Source organism: Ambystoma mexicanum, chromosome 11 (assembly GCF_040938575.1).
Source record: "Ambystoma mexicanum isolate Mex_15411 chromosome 11, UKY_AmexF1_1, whole genome shotgun sequence".
NCBI lineage: Eukaryota > Metazoa > Chordata > Amphibia > Caudata > Ambystomatidae > Ambystoma > Ambystoma mexicanum.
The window spans coordinates 173,788,152-173,808,343 of NC_090934.1; the positions used below are offsets into that span (position 1 = coordinate 173,788,152).

Below are 20,192 nucleotides of genomic sequence, written 5' to 3' on the forward strand. Positions count from 1 at the left end.
ATCTGTGCCGCTGGGGGGGGGGGGGGGGCAGGTGTCGCTGTTAAGGTTCGTCCTATATTTTGATGCAAACGTGTGGGATCACTTAAGTAGGCATTGATTCGGAGCCATTTACCACGGCACTGGTCTCCCAGGGTATTGGAGGAGTGTATTGTTCCCACCCAGTACAACGGAGCAATGTGTGCCCTGGTGTTCCAGTAGGGGGGGAGGGAGAGTAGGAGGGAGGGGTCCCTGGTAGCTCTACTGTTCCATGATTCTAGGTTGCAATACATGTACAAAGAATGGAAAGCAGGCAATGCTGGCTGCTGCACCTAAATATTGGGCAATTGAACGGTGAGGGAGGTTTACAATCTAGAAGGTTGCATTTGCTTTAGATTAATTGAAGGTTGCATCTGAATAAGGCCCCAGGTCTCGTGGTCCTCTACCAGGCCCTGCTACCTCATCAGCCAGCTGGTGCAGGAGAGGAGACCTTCCACTAAAACAATCAAGCCAAACCCATGCATGGGTCGAATCGTTTGCTCATGACCCACGTCCATTCGCAACCCCCAGCAACACTTTCCTCTAAACTGGTTTCCTGTCTCATTCCTGCCAAAGTAAGGCAAGAGCTTTTTCAGTTCCATTGCATCACCGTCGTCCAGTCCTTGAGCGCCCAGTACCCTCCTGCTGGTGATGTAGTAATTGCAGGTCTGGTGATTACAGGTGTGACTTGCGGGTGACCTGATGGTGAGTAGTCTAGTAATTGCGGGGTGATGATTGAGTTGTAGGGGCAGTGGCGTCGCAGCCACGTGGCAGTAATGGTTGTGCCTGACGCCACCAATTGTTTGATTTCCTGGACCTGTGAGCACTTTGCAGAGTGGCACGAATAAATACAGTAGGGTGAGTTCACTTCCGTGCATTACGTGATGTTAGCCTATACGCAAACCTGCCATTCCATGGGGCCCTTTGTCTTAAATCTGCCACTGTTTCTCGCACTCCCCACGGACAACGCCTTACTGAAGGGGTAGCACCTCCCCAAAGAACAGAATGCAGAAGGTTGATGGAAAAAGCCGATTCATTTTCTGTAGGTTGTAATGCATACATATGGATGTATTTTCTAACCGATGGAACATGACACTCAGTACAATATAAAATGACATGTAAATGTTGTTTACCACGCTATACGCAGATGTCCTCTACAATCGGATGAGCCCAGTGTCTTGCCCGTCCACCAGTCTCCAGAAGTCAGCGTAAGTCTAAGTGGCGTAGGGTGATTTGACTCCAGTCTCACTCTACAAATCTGCATGTAGGGCAGACGTCGTAAATTGAAAACTAGGGAAGACCACTGTGGTTGCATGTTGGTTAAAAAAAAATGCACAGAGCAAATGATTTCAGAAAATTCAAACCAACCAGAAGATTTTCCTGCAAGGTTGTAGGCCATGAATGGACAGTACGCCCCTTTTTAATTGTGAGGATTCCTTTTACAACAAAACCCCAACGCGAGACTTGGACTTGGTGAGACTAGCATTGTGTGGAACACGCTAACGATTAATTGAGTCGAAGGGGAGAAAACGACTTAATTTTTAAAAAATGTTTGGCCTTCAAAACACTGCTTTCGTGGGGTGGTTGCTATCAACATGAGCTAAAGTGGACCACCGCCTCCCACCTCTTTGTAGCCTGTACTTGGGGAGCACTTTACTTGCGTGCAGATTCTTGTGGAGAGCCTACTGTCCTCCACACACCAGACTGACTGGTCTTTAGTTTGCACAGAGCAGAACCCGGGCCCAGAACATGCCACTTGAGATCGCTTGCGAGCTGTTTTGCAGGATGTTAACTCTTGTGCATTGCACAAATGGCATGTGCTGTAGTGTGGGCTAAAATAATACAATTGGGGTCCGGCTGCACTGGAGGGGGGGGGGGATGGCACTGATGTCTCACTGGTCACCAAGTTTAATTTCTCGGACTATCGGTGCATGTCGAAATAACTCGTACGTTCACATTTGCACGCCATGAACAAGCGCAAATCCCTCTGTCCCTTTCTCATGATGGCTTTGGGGTTATGTTAAAGGATATTTATAACGCTCACTAGCCCCACCGGAATGGTCCCCAGGTGCATCTAAAAAGAAAGCGGGTATTTAAGTTGGCAGGTAGTTAAGTTGTTGGCCTCAGAGCTGTGATGTGCTGTTGGCAGCTTGGTTTACACTGTGACGTTTTTTTCTGTAAGTATCATGTGTGGCTGTGTGGTTTTGTTTCGTCGTTGTGGTGAAGTTTGTGCATTATCGGTATGGTTGTGTTTTTGAGGTGTGAGCAGAAGGATGAGATTGTTAGTGTAGTTTGGTTAGTGGTGGCCCCTCCATTGTACCCCACTACTCTACGACCACCTGACGCTAGTGTTGCGTATTGTGATGCTCTATACGGGACGGCAGGGTATTCCTCTATTCTATATGTGGTTGAGTGCTGTCTTTAGGGCATCTAGTTGGTGCACTCTGCCCCCAGTGTCCCGTGTGGTGTATTTCTGCACCTGCCATCTTTCCTCTGACCCTTCAGAGTGCATCTGGGAGGGGGGCGGTCGGGGGGGACTTCCCATGTGCTCTCAATCTACCTGGTCCCTGTGTCCCTCGCTGTGGTTCATCTTGGGGTGTGCCATTCTTAAGAGTTGGACTGTTTGGGCCCTCAATGGGGACCTGGGTCTCCCTTAAGGATTTGCAGGTCTCTGCACTCGTTGTGGTATGCTGTAATCCTGTGTCTTGTGAGGTGTGTTCATTCCAAGGGTTATGGGTTTTTTTTTTGGTCTGCTTCTCAGTTGTACAGCCAGGTTTTTATTTTCTGAATTTTAGATCTTTCGTGGTTTGACTTTCAGGAGGGAGTTCCAATGTTTGCTGCTAGGCAAGTGAATGCTGTTCCGCCAATTTATATTTTTGCCTTGTGTACTGTTTTGGTTCCAGGCGGATGTTGCTGGATCGAAGTAGGCATTCTGCTCATTAACCATGGATTGCTCTGTTTTATGCATATTGTGTTGAATGGGATTTGATTTTAAGTGCGGGAGTGATGCAGTCTCTTTGTTATAGTTTGAGTCTGGCCGCTGTGTTATGTATGTTGCAGTTTCGTTTGGCGTTCCAAGGTATAAGCTGTTGGCATAGTTTAGCGTGGAAATGATGGCTCTGAGGTGGGATATCTGTAGATGGAAGTAGCAGTTCTTGATTATTGCGTTTACTTTCGGTTCATGTGTTGGCTTGTCCATTTTTTGATAGCTTGTATGCTGTTTCTAGTTCTGTTGGCCGTGGGTTGTATTGGTGGTATTCTTGGTGTTTGTATATGATCCGGATTTCTGTCTTGCCTGTGTGGAGTTTGAGGCTTTGTGTTTATCCAATTGTAGAGTTCTTGCAGACAGTCTTCTAGCTTGGTGTTCTCCTCTTGTACATTTTCAATTTGGAGATTTGTGTGTCATCTGCATAGTTGTAGCCGGTGAGGCCATGTCTTTTTGATGTTTAGTGGTGTCAGATGTGGAAGAGGAGTGGGCACAGGGAGGATCCTTGTGGTACTCTATGTGTTTTGTGTTGCCTATTTGAATGGTTTCAGATAGGAATGACTTGATCCAGATTAGTGACGTGTTGGTGATCCCTGTTTCTTCTAGTCTTCAGATTAGGACGACTTGGTTGACTGTCGAACACTGCAGAGAGGTCGCGTAGTATCGATGCAGAGTTTGTGTTGGTGCCTGCTTTGGTCATCCCAGATGAGGGAAGTGCCATTTCTGTCCTCATGGGCCTGAAGCCGATTTGTGCCTGGTATAGCAGTTTTTGTCTCAATGTGTTCCAGTGTTTGTAGACTTTTCTGGCAGTTTTGAAGCGAGGGAATGCTTTATCTGTCTGTATTTGAGATGTCGTCTACCACATCTCCGGTAGTATCCTATAAGGAGTGGTTTGATGTAAGCAGATTTGAAGGACTGTGATACTCCATTGAGTAATTAAAGAGGTTTCTGTGGTGAGCCTTGTGGGAGTATCGAGTTTATAGATGTCTGGTGGGCAGGGGTCCATTTGTGAGGCTGCTTTATTGGTAAGTTTCACCAATTTGATGAATCTCTTGTGATATTTGTCTGAAGTTTTGCAGGTTAGTCTGTGGTGCCCGATGCACGTGTCTATTCTTCTTTGTATGATCCGATGTAAGTTGATTTTTATTTTTGAAGTGGTCTGCAAGGTCGTATATTTTGTGAGGCTACTGGTGTGTTGCATCCCAGTGGGTTTCTCATTTATGATGGGGTGTGGGTCGCTATAGTGATTCGGTTGTCGTATTTCTTTTTGGCTTTCGAATTTCCTTTTTGTATGATCATTTTTGTTTTTGAGTGTATTTGTCTGGTCAGTCTTTACTCTATTCTAGGTATTTTTTTTTAATTCTTTTTCATTGTACTGAGGTGGGGTGTAAACCATCTTGCCACCGCTTTCTTTTGTGATGGGTTTTTCCGGGGGAGAGGCTGTCTATATTGGTGGTCCGTTTTTGGATTAGGTCTGCTTTTTCATCTAGGTCAGTTTCGTCTAGGCTTGCAGTAGATGGTTTGGAGAATTCCACTTTTTAGGTTGCTACTTTGGATGGTATTCAAGTTTATTTTCCAGATCATGGGGAGCTTTTGGGGCTGTTGGGATAATGAGGCGATTGCTCCAGTGGCGCAGTCAGGTTTTTGTTGGAAATCGCGTTGACTGTGCCACTCCTAACATCTGGCTTAGTTTATAGTGATTTGCCAGTTTGCGTTCTGTTACCCGAGGATGATTGGGTGGTCTTGTTTGGCTATGTGGGTGGATTCTGCCATGAGCAAAAAACAGGCCAGCTGTAACAAATTAATGCTCTACAAGCACCATGCAGCAGGTTTGTGTGAAGTTGTTTATTTCTGAGGTGTGGGCAATGCAAACAAAGCTTTGTCTCTAGTAGAGGAGTGCCCTTGCAATGCGCAGTGGCGTATTCGGCAATTGTCTTGTTGTGCTTGTTCCTTGCAGTTGATGGGGCAACTGGGTGGGCAGCTGCAAAAGTGAGCTAATCTTGTAACCGTTTCAGGTCTGGAGCTTTATGCTTCTCAGTGCATACGCCTGGCAGAAAAGGAAGCTCAAGATTGCAGTTTTTTTAATGGCTAAATGAAGTACTCTTTCATGAGTTGAGTAAATGATTCATGGTATTGTACCATTGCACCCCTACAGGGTAAAGAGCCTGTCTACCAACAGATAAAGGCTCCAGGTTCATGGTTTTATCCACCTTGGATGATCAGGACTGAGATGAAAACTATTTCGGTGCTGTCCATTGGTCTGATGTCTAGCGGAGTACTGTCCCATTTTTGCCCCTGCAAGAGCATAGCTACACTTCACTTACAGAGGAGAAAAAATATGGGCATTTGCTTAATGGTACCTCTGCTGATGTGAAAACGTGTGGCACTTGAAGAGTGCTGAGTTGATTTTCAATATTTACTGCTGGTTCACCTATAGCCTAGATTTCTAAAGACCAGATAGTTCTACAGTAGGCAGTGGACCATGCCATGCAACTCGAGCCCCGTGCTTGGACATAAAAAGCCTGCTGGGAGAAGTTACAAAATGGGCCATGTCAACAGACTTAAAATGTCATGATCACCCAATTTGAAGATCCCATTAACCTTGGAATTCTAGGACTTGCCCATGCCGCCCCTCGAATGGCCCTACCAGCTATATTGGGACTTCCACATCCTAGTACATCCATGCTCATTGACCTGCTGTCTCCCACTGTATGGCCATCATGACTCTCTTCTTGGCTAGAGAGTCGTGCCTCCGTCTATCCGTTGATGGCATTGCTCGTGGCTGTTTCCCTTGCCTCACTGCAACTAGACCTAGGCATCACCAGTACTTGGTGCAACCCCTTGCTGCAGTTGCTTTTCATGGTAGCACAAATCACTGCTCACCAAACCTCACATATCCATGCTTTATCTTGCTGCTCTACACATTTGTGAGACCCCGCCCAAGCCGGGAGAGGTGCATGGCTGAGTTAGCAGCTGCCCTGGCAAGATTCTAAATACTATAAAACACTGTACGCTCAACAATGATGTAGGTCAATTTTGATGGCTTGGGCAACAAAGTATCTTGCATCTTATTTGGAAGTGCCGCCATATTACTCTTTACGAAGGTGTACTTCATGAAGGGGGAAGTAGCCCTGTGCCTGCTGGCGATCCTGGGCAGTAAATGTTGTTAAACACATTTACACATGGATACTTGGTGCCTTTATTTTTTGTTAATCTAATAAACCCTACACAAGATATTACACAGTATTTTACCCAATTTACATTTCATAAACCTTATAACTCATCCAAAAGAATATACACATACAATACAATTCATTGCTGGTCATGACAATTGCTTTGTATTAATTTCATTAAATGGATCTCCTAACCTCACTCCAGCCACAATAATTGATACTAGTCTACACTGTGATATTCTTGCCCACAAATTACATGCAATAGCGGCCAAAGTCGAAAGCTCACATGTTTCAAAATATTTTTAAAAAACTGCATCACCAGAGGGCACTGCCTAACGAGATGGTAGTGTCTCTAAAACAGGCATTTTACACAGTCTCTTTTGGGTGTACCCAACAGCCTCTAAGGTGTTCAAATGAAATCTGATAATCGGCTCATAGTCTGTTGGAAATTGAATTTCATAGGGCCTTAAGTTGGTTAGTATACCGAGTCGTAATACTTTTATTGCATCTTAGATCCAATAACTCTTTAATTTTTGCCGTCGGTTCATCACTCAAAATATTAGCTTCTTACAGAGGGAACTCGCATTTGACTTTTTAAAAATGGTCCTATGGGTCTCTGTACCTTATAATGCTCTAAATAGGTTGCCGCCCGAGCCACCTGGTTTTTAAATGGAGAGCCACTCTTCTATGTGGCCCCCCAGGATTATAGGCAAAAATCAAGACTGACAGAAATGGGAACCAAGATGGTCAAACCCTCTCCAATACCCTACGGACTATCTATTCTTTAATCCATCTAACACTAATCCTAACATTGTAAAACTAAGCAAATTGGCAGTTTCCTCTCTGAATAGTCTCCATAAGAGACCTAGGAGTCCAAGCCTTATTTTACTTATTTGCCATACTTATTTGGGTTTCTAGATTTCATTCTAGTAAAAAGGTCAAACTAGAAACTGCTTCGACCTTCCTTCCCTTGAACAGCAGAATGTTACTTCTGCCCCAGTGTTTTATTTTTTGAAACCACATCAGCCCCTGAATGGCTGATATGAGTGGTAGTGGCAGAGAAGGGCCTGGCGTAGCTGAATGCATGAGTCCAGCGGCCGATGGAGACCTGAAAATAGTAGTTTTCTATGTTTGTGTTTAAGCTGGCATAGGCATACCACAGCAGAGGAGGCGTGCATCAGAATTTTCGTTGTCATTCTTCAAATGACATGAGGTAGGATAGATGGAGAACTGACCCCTATGAGCTACATCCTGTCCCATCCTTGCATACTTGGTAGGGAGATCTCATCCACTGAAAATGTGCAAATCCAAACCTTTGCAAGAGACGGGCAAAAATGCACAGGACACGAGCTTCGGAGCAAGCAAACTCCTGGCACCTTAAATGATCATCTGTGTTCCCACTGACCCTACAAAGGCATGTGTATGGTCGCGGCCAGGGAGTGGCTAGAGATGTGTGAGCGGACTTCTGTTGGTGGTAGCCTGATTGGCTTTCCACAGCTATCCATTAGGTAATTGGTATTATGTAGCAACGTTCATGCGTTGGTAAATAACGTGCACATGGCCACCGTGGGGCTAGCTGCTGTTCAAGCGTACTGTAAATTGGCTTGATGCTCCTATTATGGAAGATGCAAGGGAGCAGTGCTCAAAATGTACACTCTCCAATGGTGAGTGATAGATGGTGTGCTGTATGTGTAGAATTGAAGTGGCAAGTGACTTTTTATACCTGCCTAGTAGCCTGCAACTTGACATTTTGCCTCCCTGCACTAGATTAGGAGTTGGATTTGGTAAGCAGGTGGTAACCCAAAATGCAAAGGAAAGAGTGGACACATACTAGTTGGTGGACCTATAACACTATGGCACATGATCTGAGTCAATAATTCGAAAGCTGGCATTCTGGGCTCTGCCTGTGTAACTCTGGTCCAAATTAGAATGGTACCCATCTTGTATGTTGCACTCTTGGTGATCATCTTGCCCCATATTCTGCTTCATCTCTCCTTCTCTCCCAACCGTTCCAGAGCTTGACCAACCTTCTGGGGGTTGAGGGGAGGGAACACCCCCACCCAAAGATCCTGGGCAGAGAACAGAAGCTGAGAAGGGGTGTTTGGGTGTGGTGCATGGCCTTCTGTGACTAATGCATGACCTGCTGCAAATACCCCCCCCCCCCCCAAAACCGGACTGTGCTTGTGCTGAGGTAATGACTGCCCTAGTGAAACCTCCCAATGACCAGTGCTTTGCCGGAAAATCACAAATGTGCTTGCAGAAGTGCTGTGCTAGTGTGATTAAACCTACATCCGCTCATAATGCTGGCCACAAGTTGGGTTTGTTTCAGTAACCTGTGCGACTTCACTGCTGGCTGTACCTGCAGTCCTAAAGCCTTGAACACTGCCAGGTTGCAGATCTGGGAATACGGACTGTGGTGGCCATCCCCGAGCTTACAGCCCAGGGAAAAGGATCAGATAGACTGACCTAGGGCAACCAGGGAGTTGTGAACTGTAAACTAATTTAATGCAGCACTGTAACCTGCAGGGAAGAAATTGTGGACTGTCGGGCATCACCCAATAGTGTGCTGCAGAGCGAACGTCCACGAAGGCTACACTACAAGCGTTGCTGACGTGTTATGCAGAGCGAACGTCCACGAAGGCTACACTACAAGCGTTGCTGACGTGTTATGCTTCAAATGTGTCAACTTGTCCTGATGTGCCTGTAAACGGCCAAATTCACAGGCTACAGTTTACTGGAGTCAAAGTAGCTGCCATGCTCTTCCAGGCTAAAAGTAACAGCCAACTGGCTCCCAACCCCTGGCTATGTCGAACCCTGACCTGTATACCAAGCAATGCAATACGCAGGGTGGGTTGGTGACCATGTAGTCTTCATCCTGAGGTAACAACAAAGTGGTGGTTCAACAGCCTCTGTGGTTGAGGGCTAAATGATTGGCTATAGGTCTTGTGATTAAAACATGTTGCAGAAAGCTTGCTGGGCTGCTGGGAAAGTTAGTTTGAAAAGTTGCTTTTCACTGAAGGAAACCTGTGGCCAATACTCTTCTTGTCCTGCTAAAGGCTTTTCTGACCTTGTTGATGATGGAAATGTTAACGTTTTTTAATTTGCATTACTGGGGGTGGGCGAGAACATTGTGATTGAGCACATCCTACATCTTTGTGTCCCCTGCCCCCTACATTCCAAACACAGCATTGCCTTTGTGGTATGTAATAGTCTATGTTGGAACTGGGTCTGGGGTGGAACACCCCTGCAATGTCACGAGCGTTAAGTAATACTGTAGTCTTCCAGCTTGACAATTGGTGATTTACCAGGAACACGGCATGCTTGTGCAATCCATCCTTGCTGGTCTGAGGGTTGATCGTCACCTGTGGAGGACTGTAGGCTATCTTAAAGTTCTGGCCAAGCCTGTCGGCGCCATCTTGATCCAAGTGCCTACCCTTTGTGTATTGTAGAAATAATTACAAGAACAGATGCAACCCTCCAGGAGGATTGGGGCACCTGCCATTTGCACCCCAGTGTTTATACCCCTGGTAGATGGCTTAAAGGCACAGCACCTCTGCCAGTATACCATAGGTCCTACCCACTCTAGAGGTCACACCCTAATCTTCAGCTCCCCAGACATGGTCTCGTTCTCAGCCCCAAACCCCCTCATCTAGATATACAACTTTGCCCTCCCTTTCTGTCGACACAACCACCCCAACGGCCTGTGCGGTCCCACTGCACAACTGCAAATGCTGTAACATGGTCAAGGACCTCTACCTATGAAATCCTTTGACACTTGGCTCACCGACTCGCTTCTACCTCTCACCCCAGCCCACCACCTGCAAAGGACCGAATAACCCCAAATGGTTCACTGCCCTCCTGAAGACTGTCAAAACCCATAACCACTTCCTCATGTAAATGGTGAGCATAAACAAAAGAAAAATCAGCAAATCCCTGTTGGCCAACCACCATCGTAACTACAAATCTGAGATCTGAAAGGCTAAAAAAACCTCCCACAATAAAAGAATCCTGGACTGCTGCAGCAGTAGCAAAGAACTCCACGGGATCCGCTCTGAATTCATGAAGCGCACTTGCACCACTACCCCGACATGCCCACGCAAGTGCTCTGCAACTCCCTCTCCCACCACTTCCGCAGTACAGCAATGAACAGGACGGACACATTAACAACTCTCAGGCCCCCCTGCCCAAAAGCCCCCTCAAGATCTCACCCCCCCCACAGAAGCGCTGACTTTCTACTCCCAGCCCATCTCAAGCAAGGAATTCCATCCCATTGTGTCTAGCAGCAGAGTCTCAGACACCTCCCCACCCTTACCCAGCCTCTCCTCAAAGAAATGGGTCCGTAATCAATGACTCCTTCACCTCTGGCACCTTCCCAGACCCCTTCAAGTAGCGCATGGCAATGCCTTGCTGAAAAAGCTGGACTCCATTCCCCCTCCAGCAAAGCAATTGCAGGCCTATCTCACCAGATTCCTGGCAAAATTTAGCGACCATGTTGCGTACTCGCTTTTTCACCCCCTTCCCCTATTTGAACTCCATGTACCTGGGTTCACCAGCCTACCAATTTAACAAGCTCCAAAGGCTCCACGACGCAGCTGCTAGACTCCTCCTTGCACTGGGAAGGGACCACATCTCGCCTACTCTTCGCACTCTCCATTGACTGCCTATTGGACGTAGGGCCACTTTCAAAATACTATGCTCGCCCACCAACAGTGCACAAGGCCGGCCCGTCATACCTCCAAGAGAAGATTATGCCCTACGGTCAAGTACGGCCCTCCTACTAGTGATCCCATCCTCCAATTCAGCTAGATTTGAAGCGTCTGCTTACTCCACCCTGGCACCAACTCTGTGGAATTCACTGCCTCCCCATATTGGACCCAATCCGGACTACATGGACTTTCGTAAAGTGCTAAAAACATGGCCTTTCCCAAATCTGTGTGAAGGACCGCCGGAGGCCACCAATCCACCCACCAAAGGCCAAATATTGAACAATCTGCATTACTCACAGCGAAGGCCACGGAAGCAGAGTAATCAAAGTAACAACTGAATACATGAACAGTCTGGGCAGGGAAGGCTGCCTATAGTCCAAAGGGGATCCTGGCCCAGGCAGCAGCAGACTGTATGACCAGGCTCAAGCATGACATAGCAGGTGTTACCTGATCAAAATGGAGGCTCTCGCCGACCTAGAAATAACCAAACACTGCCCACCGGAGGCACTGAATTGACTGCTCGGCTGGATTTCTCTGAGAATAATGCGTTAACCTAGGAAGCGCCCACAGACTCACTTTATAACCTCACCGGCCAGACTATCTCTCACAGAAATCCACCACCAGAACTGACACAGCCATCGCATTAAGCTCCGAAAGCAACCCAGGAATGGGGGCCTCCGACCAGTAACCAGACACTCGCTCTTTACAATATGCTCACGCTTCACATCAACAAACCATAGAATGCAGCTACGCCCCTCAATCCATTTGGCATTGCGGCACACATACTAATTTTCTTTGAAAACAGCACAGCCTAGTGGAACGCAGCTATACCCCACGAAAAACCAGCCTATCTGCACACATCTTATACACAAGCCCCACGGCAGCCAGAATGCAGACTAAGTCCACACTCCTCGCTGGGCACGTTTACACTGGCCTCGCATCCACTTCACCTAGTGACAGAATGCAGCCAACCCACGCAAACCACTGTGTGTGCACACTTGCCAAGTGCACTCGAGCACTAATCTGCTACTCTGCTTCCTCCACTGACGCGGACCACGGTCCCAGAGGGCGCTCAACCCACAGTGCTTTGAGATCACCATAACCAATTGACCTTGAATTCCAACTGGATGGTTTTTGTTTTGATCGCAAGACTCTGAACTACTGGAGCAAGGTAGTGACCATGCAGATTATCATTAAAAGTAGACCGATTTCTGAATTTGCCCCACCAACCCTCCCTGCCCATAACAATGTAACATAGTCGCAAATAGTTGAATAACAGACCTTAAACATTGATTTCATGAATATGAAATCAATGTTTAGTGTCTGTTCTTGGACACTTTTGGGTGACCACTAATGTTCTACATTATTTCACTTCTGTTTATTTCTGTTATAATGGCTGACACTCTTATTTCAAGTATTGTATATACTATTTGCTACTATGTCGTCATATTGTTTGTCTAACACTCTTGTGGCCCCCCGTGTCTTCTATGATCCCACTTCTACCCCTTTACCTTGCCTACCGAATTGATGACAACCTTGCTATTTGACATGAATTTTGTATAATAATGATTCTAAATGCACCGTGCAGACCTTGTGGAATGCAGAGCATATTCGTGGTGGGTTCACACGAGACTTAAAACCTAAACACGTTATCCCTTTTATGTGCAGTATTTAAACAGCCCCACAGAATTCCCATATTCTGCAGTACATTTGGCTTTCATAGCATACAAGATATCCAAAGAGCAATGAGTATGCAATGTATTTTATATTAACTCTTGCAATCAAAGGAAATTGCTACAAAGTATGTAGTTGCAAACGGAGGTGGATCCGGTGGCATGTAGGTAAATACTATGTGGCCAGACTAGTTTCTAACATAGTTGGAAACTAAGTGGTCGGACATAATGTACACCTAACAATATCCATATTGGAGCATTATATTCTGCTATGAATAGTGATGGACAACCACATCAGCCAATTGAACCAGTTTGCATGATCTGGGTGCTGTTTCAGTTGAACCAGTTTGCATGATCTGGGTGCTGTTTCAGTTGAACCAGTTTGCATGATCTGGGTGCTGTTTCAGTTGAACCAGTTTGCATGATCTGGGTGCTGTTTCAGTTGAACCCGTTTGCATGATCTGGGTGCTGTTTCAGTTGAACCCGTTTGCATGATCTGGGTGCTGTTTCGAATAGACTCGGCCTTCCATCTACACTTGGAAACATGAATTCAGAAATGTCTATTTGGAACTGACCCTTGACAAACTGCTCTTGCAATCTGCAGCTGTTCCTCGTGTGCAGACACTGGCTTTGGCAAAGCTTTGAGGGTGCTTGGAGCATGCATGCATCTGTAACCATCTATCAAGCCCTGTGAAGGCTGTGCCTTTAAAAACCTTGTGCAGTGGCTACCGCCCGTGCCACACCACCCACAAAAGGTGCCACTGGCGATGTCCAGGTTTGGTATTGTTTGGCAGGGTGGTGAAATGGGAATGTGCAGGGAAGTAATCAAATTTTGAATGATCACTCCTTAATAGCTGGCGTTTCGGGTCGGCTACATATTAAGCTGTACTGGGAAAACGAGAGACATGAATCGAAACGAGGTGAAAATATTACACATGTCAACTGGCCGTACAGTACCACGTTGTCATGACTTTCAATTGAATGACATTTCTCAATTCACGAGCCGACTGTGCTCTGACTCTTGAACTGCAATGCAAGTCTGCCACTGGTTAGACACGTGCAGATCAGTTGCCAGAAGTTGATGACTTTGACCCCATTGGTCTGTCCTTGTTAAGTATTAGTTTGAAATTGAGAATTGCCCAGGATGTCACACTTGGCTGAGAATTAATCGTGGACATCTCTATGACCCGTCAAGCTTTCATTCACGTCACCAGACCATTCACAAATGGTGCCCAGCTGGTCAAAAACAAGGCCGTTGAACAATATGACAAACCACTCGATGCACTAGCAGTTGGAAATGTTACTCCTTGGGGTCCCAGAGGAGCGATGGAAGTCTTGGAAGATGAATTCATGTGCTCTTCGCTTTGTTTTTTCTCTTGGGGAAACTTGCTTGAGTGTCTTGCGCAATATACCCATCCTAACCCAAGACCTCTTTACACATGGTGTGTCTAGTGAAAGCTAGACAGCCGTAAACAAACATGAGTTGCAGAACAATATGTAGATGGTATCACTTTTTTTTTCTTCGTTTTGTATTGTACATTATAACACAAATGCAATCGGCTAAATCTTTTCACAATATATACTCCCAAGTATTGCACAATTCCAGCGAGGTTGCTCTCCCTCGTCATATGTAACCACACATTTTCGGCATTTTTAAATATAAAGTGTTGTATACAAAACTAAAATTCTTCCCTTATTTTCTGAAGAACGGGACATAATTATGAAGCGCCTCAATGATTCCAAGGATCTAGACTAAATTGACACATTGTACTTTCCCTTAAGCCCCTTAGACTCCACCCCGTATATATCAAGTTGAAGTTGTTATAGTGATACTTGATGAGAATATATTTTAAGTAGTGTGGTACGTGTGCTTTTTGTTTTTTTATCAAAGATTTTATTGATTTTAAACATACAACAACATTAATCTCTCCAATACCGGGTGGGGAAGGAGGGTAAAGTTTGGGGCAATAGCGGAAGGGAAAGAAAGGGGTGGACTGGAGGGGAGAGGAACATATGCAAAATCTACATTTCCAGGTACATGTGATAGGATGTGGAGAGAGAGACAATCGAGAAACACAACATTCAAAAACTCAACTTCCGGGTTCATGGTCCAACAGACCGGCAACTTGACAACAGATGACCTTGTGGCATAGGCTATTCTCGGCAGAGGCGTCTCCCCCACTCTCCCGGGGCAACTGTCAGTCACAGAGGCTGTGGAGCCATTCTTGTCCTTTAGCTAGCCTCTTCCCATAGTGTGCTTTTTGTTGACTCGCTCCTAATTTCTTTATACAGGCTATAATTTCCTCACTTCACTAGTAGCAATCGGATCAAGAATTTATTTTTTACAACCTGGCTAATGTCACATAAAACTTTTTTTTAATACATTGACAATTCTTATAAAATCGTTGAAAAGGGCTCTTATCTCCTCCCCATTAATGCTTACCAGGAGTCTGTCGAATTTGCAGCCAATTTCCTAAATGGTAACCATCTTCAATTGACCGAACAAAAACAGTGATTGCAACCGTAGTTCAAAACTAAGGATAGTTGGCGGTTCTCAGTTTGGCAGTGCAATCATTTTCAGTTGACCCATTTCCTGTTTTGCGGGTGGGTATTCTTATAACTGTGTTCTGCCCCAGCTATTCTCTCTAATGTTACTGTTATGGAAATCCCCTTGGGGATTGAAATCGCCCATGCCAGGTGAGGTACCTTTTTTGGCATTACCCTGCTGATGGTATTTTCCCTACTAGGAACGTGATAAGTCTCACTCCACTAAGGGTGGCATGTACATGCTTCTCCATATCCTTTCCCAAGTTCCCATTGTTGGCCTTCCCCCCCCATATAAACATTGTCTCCCAGAAGCATTCACCCCCACCCCCTTGAGGGGCACATTCATTGGCATTAGTACAGACCTTCACCAACCTCTCCTCACATCTGCAGGTCGGACGAAACCCCATCTGATCTTTACTCGTTGTGTCTTGACGTTCCCCTGCCTGGAGTAAGTCATGTCCAAGAACACGGACTAGATGCCAAGAAATAGCAGAGGCATGGTGACCATGGCGTCACACTGGACAATGCTCTTGCAGGAAGGTTTTTGGCAGTTGATGGCCATGACAGCGCTAGTCCTGGAGTTTCCAGGGTGGGATGCTATTCTGCCACCCAGTAGAAAGCTAACCTTACCCATAAGGGTGTGTTCTTTGCATATGCTCAAACGACCTTTCAGACTACACCAAAAGGGTTTTCAACAATGTACATTAATACCGTTGATGGCATCATGTTAGACAGTTGGTTAACCTGCTTTAAAATGCTACAGCAGTCTAAACAATTGAACATGAATTTGGTTGTTCTTCGTTAAAGAAGGCTTTTTACAAAATAGGCACCAGGGAGAACCCCATAGTATTTGGCACATAGCAGTGCCAATATTAAATTGTAATCATAAAATGAACCATTTAGCTCGCTTGTAGTTTTACCCCAAAAAAATCACTACTGACCTTTTGGACTTTTTTTCTCCTTCTTAGAATTGCCAGAGAACTGGACGGACACGAGAGAAATGTTGCTGGAGGGCATGATCTTTCATCTTAAGTATTTGGGAATGACCCTGGTCGAGCAGCCGAAAGGCGAGGAATTGTCGGCCACTGCTGTGAAGAGGATTGTAGCAACTGTGAGTAGGTGCTGGCCCAATACCATGCAATGCACATGAACTTGTGTTGGTTCTCTGCGGCCCACCAATGGGTTGAAGTGTTATAAACGCAGTGGGCTTCATTAAAAATCTGGTCATGTGGTGAAATGGAGGGGGGGGGATGTAGTTGCTGCCACATAACTACACTGCTGTAATACGTTCTGGTGGTAACTTAAAGCTTTACCCTAGGTAAAAGCTAAAGCCTCCACTCTGCTTCACTGTGTGGTATTGCTACACATGGTAAACCACTCGCAATCCTTGTGCAGTTCTTTAGGGACTAACGCCACTTAGCCGCCACTGTTAACATGTGGGAAGTCCTCAAGACCAAGTGGCAGTAAACCACATGCTGGATTTCCCGCCCAACTATTAATTGGGGCCGTGGGGGAGGGGCTTCCCCTGAATCTTAATAATATTACCCCCCGCCCCCCGGTTATTGTGGCAATGACTTGGTTGCTAGTTTAACCTATATTCCAAAGGATGGTTCCTAACAAAATATTGCGCAAGCTGCTACCATATAAAGGCATATGTAGGCTGCTGGCTTCAAAAACCAAGTCATTTAAAAAGCAGCTAGGTCAGGCGATTCAAGGGTGAGCCACTCGTGCAGCAGTAGGGGGGTGGTGGCCCTTGCCAGTCTGGTATTGTACAACATGGCTTGGTTTTTAGAGGCTGTACAGAAATGGGCTCTGGGCAAGAAATGGAAGACTACCTTGTAGATGGAGATTTAGGACCCCTTGCAGGGTTGAATCCTCTTTGGCCCTACACTATGGACTGTTAGTAGCAGACTTTAACCCTTTCTTCTGTGTCCTCTACTCCACGTGGGTGCCCCCACTTAGGTGTATTGCTCTGCTGATCGTGCGATTTAGGAAATTGTCCACAGCTCCCAGGTGTTGGGCATCAATGCCTTCATGTACCACAAAGGATTATCTGTATTTCGATCGCGGAGTGTAACATTTCTATTTTTGTAGGCGCTAAAAGCACCTTTTGGGCGTCTGGTAGGCTAGACCTACTGCTATAGAGCCCGGTGCTAGTCCAGTCACTGCGGGTATAACCTTGCATGAGGTGCACACTTTGCCTTATCCTTTTACATGAATCCTTTGACTTGTCCCACCTCCTGAAGTCTCCTCAATGGGTGCACATTCATGGTCAGCCCACTGATGGCATTCAAACATTCCAAAAATTGACAAGGGGGTCCTGGGAGTCCCTCTGCCAGACATTAGTCCTGGTTACGAGAGACTTACCCAGAGTCTTTAGCTCACTATCTTTCACAGTGAAGAAATATCACAAACATATCAGTCTTTGTCCTGCCCTGGGGCAGTCCAGCACTGAAATGCTAGGCAATTCTCCTCTGAACAAGAATACCAGCAGAAACCCCAGACACGTGTTTCGGTCTGGTTGGACCTCATCAGTAGGGTGGAGCTGCCCAGGACCCCCTTGTTAATTTGCATATTCAAGTAACTTTGGGTCTCACCCTAAGTTACTAGGGGAATCCAGACGTGGACCCCTTGCTCACTACTCTTAGAGCTCCTCTACTGATGAGGTCCAACCAGACCGAAACACGTGTCTGGGGATGCTGTTGGTACTCTTGTTCAGAGGAGAATTGCCTAGCATTTCGGTGCTGGACTGCCCCAGGGCAGGACAAAGACTGATATGTTTGGGATATTTCTTCTCTGTGAAAGATAGTGAGCTAAAGACTCTGGTTAAGTCTCTCGTAACCAGGACTAATGTCTGGCAGAGGGACTCCCAGGAGCCCCCTTGTTAATTTTTAATATTCAAACATTCCAAACACATCCCCAAGGTATGTGAATAATTAAATCTTGATGTGGGAGGGCATTACTTGTCTGGTAATGGTCTGAGCACAGTTGAGACCAGAGTCGAGGCTTTGATGTTTCGTTGCAGTGGCATGGTTGACAATTCTGGCTTTAGTTGAAGGGCCACCATGGGGCAGAACTTGGTCCCTTCTCCCTTTCTATGGTGGCATTGGGGCTTTGATGGGAACACTATTCCAGCTCATCCCACTGAGGCACAAGATGGCTGCTGGGCCAGTGGGTGGGGAACAGGTGGAAATGGTGATGGCTGATTGGAGGAGGGCAGGGCTCCTACTGCCTGGCTGGAAATATGGTGGTAGTCTGCTTCTGGAGTCTCGGAACCAAGTATGGGCTGCCCAACAAAGCTTCCTGGCTGAGAGGCCAAGAAATGTCAACCCCCGCTTCCCCCTCAAAGAAAAAATGCTAGGACATCTGGCTTGTCCAGGTCATGGATAGGGTTATATAGACCATGGATCTGCACGAATGAAGCAGATGTATTTTCAAGATGTCTCTGCTAATTTAAATGGTGGAGGCTTGGGCTCCAAAGGGAAGCAGTGAAGAGAACTGCAGCAGGGGTATCTCCAGCAAAAGCACTGTACTGTCATGGGGTATCTTGAGGTGGATTGTATGTGGCTTGTCATCCCATGACAAATGTCACAATTAGAAGTATATCACAGCAAATGGTTAATGCAAGTTTTCATTTGTGCAGACATGTCAAATTAATGGCCTATAGTGTATTTTAATCTGCTAGAAAAGAAGTTAATGTGCGGTATGTTATACATTTCCTTAAATTCATTTTGTTGCTGCCTACTCCCAAGAGCAACAACTTTTTAGTATTGATTTCTTCATGTTTATGAATTTAAAAAGGTTAATGCAGCTGGTCAGCATTCTGATTACAGATCCATCCTCAATAAGTAATCCATTAGCATTGCTTTAAAAAAGCCACATTTTCATGGTGAGGAGTTTGTGAGATGGTTGGTCAGGGCACTGGCCTGTTAATCTGCTATGGTTGCATCAAAGGACCAACTTCCCACAAGCCCTGAACACCAGGGATGAAATCGGGGCGACAGAGTACACCCAGCTAAAATGAAAACCATTGAATATCCTATTTGAAGTCATGCATTAAAGCTGACCTCGGATCGAACCAGTCACCAGGTTTGTAGGCTGGACACTTCACCACTACACTATATAACCTGAGCTAAAGGTGAAATATCTTATTTCGGAATTTCAAGTCGCAGGGAACACATTTGTATTGGTTCTTGGATTTTAAAACATGCCCACCTTTTAACCTCACTATTAGAAGAATATATCCTCTCTGGGTTTTGTGTTTTTTATGAAAGGCAAATGCCATTTGTCCTGTGCAAATTGGGTGGTTATGCAAAGCTAATATTATGAAATGTGCATATTTCACCTTGATATGCTAATTTCTGGCGACCCCCCCACTTACATTTTTAGGACTTGACCCCTGCTGAACACCTTGATTGGAGGATGTACAATAGCCAAATCTTCTGCTTCATGGGCCAAGGGTTGGGGAGGGGGGAGGAGAAAAGAGACTCTGAATTTTTGGTCTGGATATTCTTTGTTAATCCAACTGCCATACTTAATTTGCAGGATGTTATGGGGGGGTGGGGCACTAGTTTGTGGGAATTTGTACTTGGAAAAAATGCAAATAAAATAATATACAAAGAAGCCTGTGGTTCTTTTCCTTGTAAGAGCTAGGAACAAATGGTTTGCTGTGCTGAATTCCCCAATTGCCTGGCTTTCAAGAACGGGTAGAGTGGAAACAAAATTATTTTGATGTGGTTATCAACCGTTTTGTGAGGTAGGCGATTTTGGCCATTTTTGTCAATTGGACATGCGTGGACGGAATAGAAGATAAGGGTAGGAAAGCTGAATAGGAGGACAAAGGCATACATTTCTGAAAAGTAGATAACTAGGTAGGGGAAACTGCCATAGATTGGGAGGAAAGCAGTTAAGTGACCGGGAAAAAGTTATGTGGTGGACATGGTTGGCTTGGTACGGCAATGGCTTCTATGAATTTTGAGAAAAACAATGCTCTGCTACATTCCCCCGACTCTTGCAGTTAGGAAAGCACACATTTTTTGTAGTTTCACAAAACAAGCAATACCACAAGCCAAACACTGAGCCATGGTACACA

The 20,192-nt window shown here is 45.7% G+C and overlaps 1 protein-coding gene across 2 annotated transcripts in view; it reads left to right on the plus strand.

Moving 5' to 3' along the window:
- LDLRAP1 (low density lipoprotein receptor adaptor protein 1) overlaps nucleotides 1-20,192 on the plus strand; it is a 235,336-nt gene that overhangs the window by 81,849 nt on the left and 133,295 nt on the right. For both annotated transcript variants that reach the window (XM_069622730.1, XM_069622731.1), the window contains exon 2: nucleotides 16,069-16,211. In XM_069622730.1, coding sequence (XP_069478831.1) covers nucleotides 16,069-16,211 — 143 coding nt within the window. The remainder of the gene's footprint in view (nucleotides 1-16,068; nucleotides 16,212-20,192) is intronic.